Below are 3,418 nucleotides of genomic sequence, written 5' to 3' on the forward strand. Positions count from 1 at the left end.
TGCTGGAGGTCCCGGTTCGATGGAGCCAACAGAACAACATCATCTGCAAAGAGCAGAGATGAAATCCTGTGGTCTCCAAACCAGATCCCCCTCGGCCCCTGGCTGCTTCTAGAAATTCTGTCCATAAAGACTATGAACAGAACCGGTGATAAAGAGGCAGCCCTGCTGGAGTCCAAAATGCACCGGAAATTGGTCTGACCTACTGCCGGCTATGTGAACCAAACTCCTGCTCTGGTCATACAGACTGGACAGTCCTGAGTAAGGCTCCCCGGACCCCATACTCTCAGAGCACCCGCCACAAGACACCACAGGGAACGCGGTTGATCGCCTTCTCCTAATCCACAAAACACATATGGACTGGATGAGCGAACTCCCACAAGCCCTCCAGCACCCTGGGGTGGAGAAAGTTCATCTTATATTTTGGCTTACCCAGAATGCCAAGAGCAAAAACCAGGACCAACAAATAAACAGGCGGTGGTGGTAGTGTATGGGAATTGATGAACAGATAAGCTATGACTCAGATTTCTGTTTTTTGTAAAGAGAAAAAGAATCTTTATTTTAAACATGTCATGCAGGCTGACTGTCTTATTTTCAAAAAAATCTGTTATAAATTCTATTGGATATCTGTTTACATTGTTGGAATAAAAAATATATATCATTTATTTAACATGCATTACATCCCAGACATACAAAAGCTATTCTCACATTTTTAGAAGCAAAATATTTTCTATAAATGTGGTAATGTTGAGGCAGTCTACATGAGGACAGTCACAAACCTGTCAGAAAAAAGAAGCACCAAATAATGAAAAGTGCAGTGCTAAGCATTATAGACTAAAGAAATCCTGTTTGACACGTATTGTGCAGGTTGCAGCAAACAAACCTATTTGTGATGAAAGCTGGTAAAAAAGATTTGTCTCTTATTGTGAGGAGATATATTTGGTTGTTGTTGAATGTTGTTTTGTTGTCATTTAACAGGAAGTCCATCTGAGTCAAACAGAAATATGCTACGGTGTGAGCTGCCATGTCATTTTCTCGAGTATAAAAATATAATTGTGACAATAATTTTTTGCTTGCAGGGATGAAGAAATTAGCAAAGGCAGCTTCTAACAGTTCCTTTCCAGTAAGCTAAGATACATATAGAGAGAAATAAGTATCACCACGATTAATGGGTGCGTAATTCTTGATTGGTATGTAACTTTGGATTCATGCGTGCATTATTCTTGATTTGTATGTAAATTTGGTTGTGCGTGCGTCATTCTTGACTTTTAATTGATATAATACATTAAGAAAGTGGTAAAATGTCAAGTTTCACCTGATAAAATTCACAATCAAAGTTGTAATAAAGTATCTTCTTCTAACATAAAGTCATTACCTACATTTAAATGTTAACTTCTGTGGTTCAGGGCGCACCAAAGTGAAAAAAAGATCTTCTTCGCGCGATGCTATTAACTCTCACAATAGCGGACTTTGGACCCCTCTGTTAGGAGAGTGAAACTTAAAAAAGAATAATCCAGGACAGGACTTCGACTTCAACTGTCATTCCAAATCAAGGCGGAGAGCTAAGGGAAAGGGAGAAGGGGAGTATTCGGATCGGGCCTAAAGCTGCTGATAAGCAAACTCTGATAACCCAGCATTCTAGTAATATTTAAATCACTCACAAATAAATCTCTGAGATGTGAAATAAGTCTAAGCCAATAAATGTTCGTAACTGAAGTTTTGTGTGTGAGTATCAAGTTTCATGCATATTCTTTTTAAGATTTTCTTGTGTCAGTTTCAAGCTGTTGTAATGAGTTACAAATCAAGAATTATGCATAAACGAACTCAAAGTTATGCACAAATCAAGAATTATGCACGCAAAAACCCAAAATTATGCACAAATCAAGAATACACACGCCCAAATTTGTTTTTATTCACAAATAAAAAATTACGCACCCACAAATCAGAGAAAGTCTATTTTTTCTCCGCACAGATAGCATTGATCTCAGTTTGGTTGTGTTCCTTATCTTTTGCGTTACTGTTAATTCCCTGCCACAAGGTCCGGAACGTGTGACAGCACATGCATCTACTTAGAGAGTGTTTAACTCTTTCCACCACTTTACTAACAGTTCCTCTCACAGCAGACGAGGAAAAGTAGAAAATGAAAGGGTCAAGGCATGCGTTGAAGGTACTGCACAGTAAAGCTGTGTCTCTCCAAGCAGGATCTTTTTTTGTGATATATCCAACTATGTGTGAGACATTGTAGGGTCCAAAACATAGCGTAAATGCCACGAGTGTTCCCAAAGCCATGCCAATGGCCCGTAGGCGCCGGCACCGGTCAATGTGCTGCAGCTTGGACAGAATCCTGATGAAGTTGATATAGCAGAAACTGCTAATGAGGAAAAGGCAGAAAAGCAAAATACAGACCTCCATGCGGACAGGGAGGAGGGCCCGCAGCTGAGCCTCAGTGAAGTTTTTATAACACATCTCCTTCTGGCTCTGACCAGACACTGATGTGGAGTTCAGGGACTCATCCTGCCCAATAAACGGGACAATTAAGACGATAATATTATTAAATAAAGAGATAATCCAGAATAAGATGCTGGCAGCGACGGCGTACACCGGCCGGCGCTTCAATGAGTGCTGGATGGGGAAGGCTACACCCAGGTAGCGCTCCACGCTGACAGCGGTGAGGAAGAAGGTGCTGTTGTCGATGGTCATGAAGAAGACAAAACTGGACAGTGGGCAGAGCACGTAGGGCAACTTCCACACCATGCCGTTCATCACCTCCTGCATCTTGAATGGCAGGAAGAGCAGGAAGAGGAGGTCAGAGATGGTCAGATTGAGGAGCAGGATGTCTATTGGCGTGGGCTTCTGCCTCACCTTCTTGCAGAAGGTGTAGAAGGCGAGGACGTTTGCTGGGAAGCCCAGCACAAATGTAACAATGTAGACAGGGAGGCACAGCCCAGTCTGGCAATTGTGCATGTTTACCTCTCTTTTCAGTTAAAAATTGATAAAATAAATGTATTGAAAATATGTCTTCTATTTGTGTTCAGAAAGCCAGCAGCACAAAGAGGTTTTGATCTGTTGAGCGGTCTGAACCACAGGACTCGGAGGCGTCTTTTTGGGTCAGTTGCCTGGAACAAACCGGACGAGGCAGCACGGTGTCCTTGTCCTCACCAATAAACAGAGTCCAGTATTTTCTCTGGGACTCAGAGCTCTGCAGATAAGAGGAAATTATATTAAATGCACTCCATTGCAGGATCAAATATGCATTTCTATACCTATACATTTCTTATATTAACTGAAAACAAGATCATCCAAAGCTTAAAAAATAACTATACTTTATTTTTGCCCTTAGTCTTTCTTAATACCTCCTTATATGTGTTTCATAGTTTATTGAGGTCATATATCATTCCACAATGATGGGTAAATGTACTGG

At 41.3% G+C, this 3,418-nt stretch overlaps 2 protein-coding genes across 2 annotated transcripts in view; both read right to left on the reverse strand.

The window, feature by feature from the left end:
* Nucleotides 1-1,950: 1,950 nt before the first annotated feature.
* LOC112143783 (free fatty acid receptor 2-like) lies at nt 1,951-2,961 on the reverse strand. The gene has a single exon (XM_024267982.1). It carries the CDS (start codon nt 2,959-2,961, stop codon nt 1,951-1,953), a length of 1,011 nt encoding a protein of 336 aa, XP_024123750.1.
* A 67-nt stretch (nt 2,962-3,028) lies between these two features.
* Nucleotides 3,029-3,418, reverse strand: part of LOC112143784 (free fatty acid receptor 2-like) — a 6,530-nt gene continuing 6,140 nt past the window's right edge. Inside the window, exon 2 of the mRNA XM_024267984.2 lies at nt 3,029-3,196. Coding sequence (XP_024123752.1) covers nt 3,029-3,196 — 168 coding nt within the window. The remainder of the gene's footprint in view (nt 3,197-3,418) is intronic.

This window comes from Oryzias melastigma, linkage group LG16 (genome assembly GCF_002922805.2).
Source record: "Oryzias melastigma strain HK-1 linkage group LG16, ASM292280v2, whole genome shotgun sequence".
Lineage (NCBI taxonomy): Eukaryota > Metazoa > Chordata > Actinopteri > Beloniformes > Adrianichthyidae > Oryzias > Oryzias melastigma.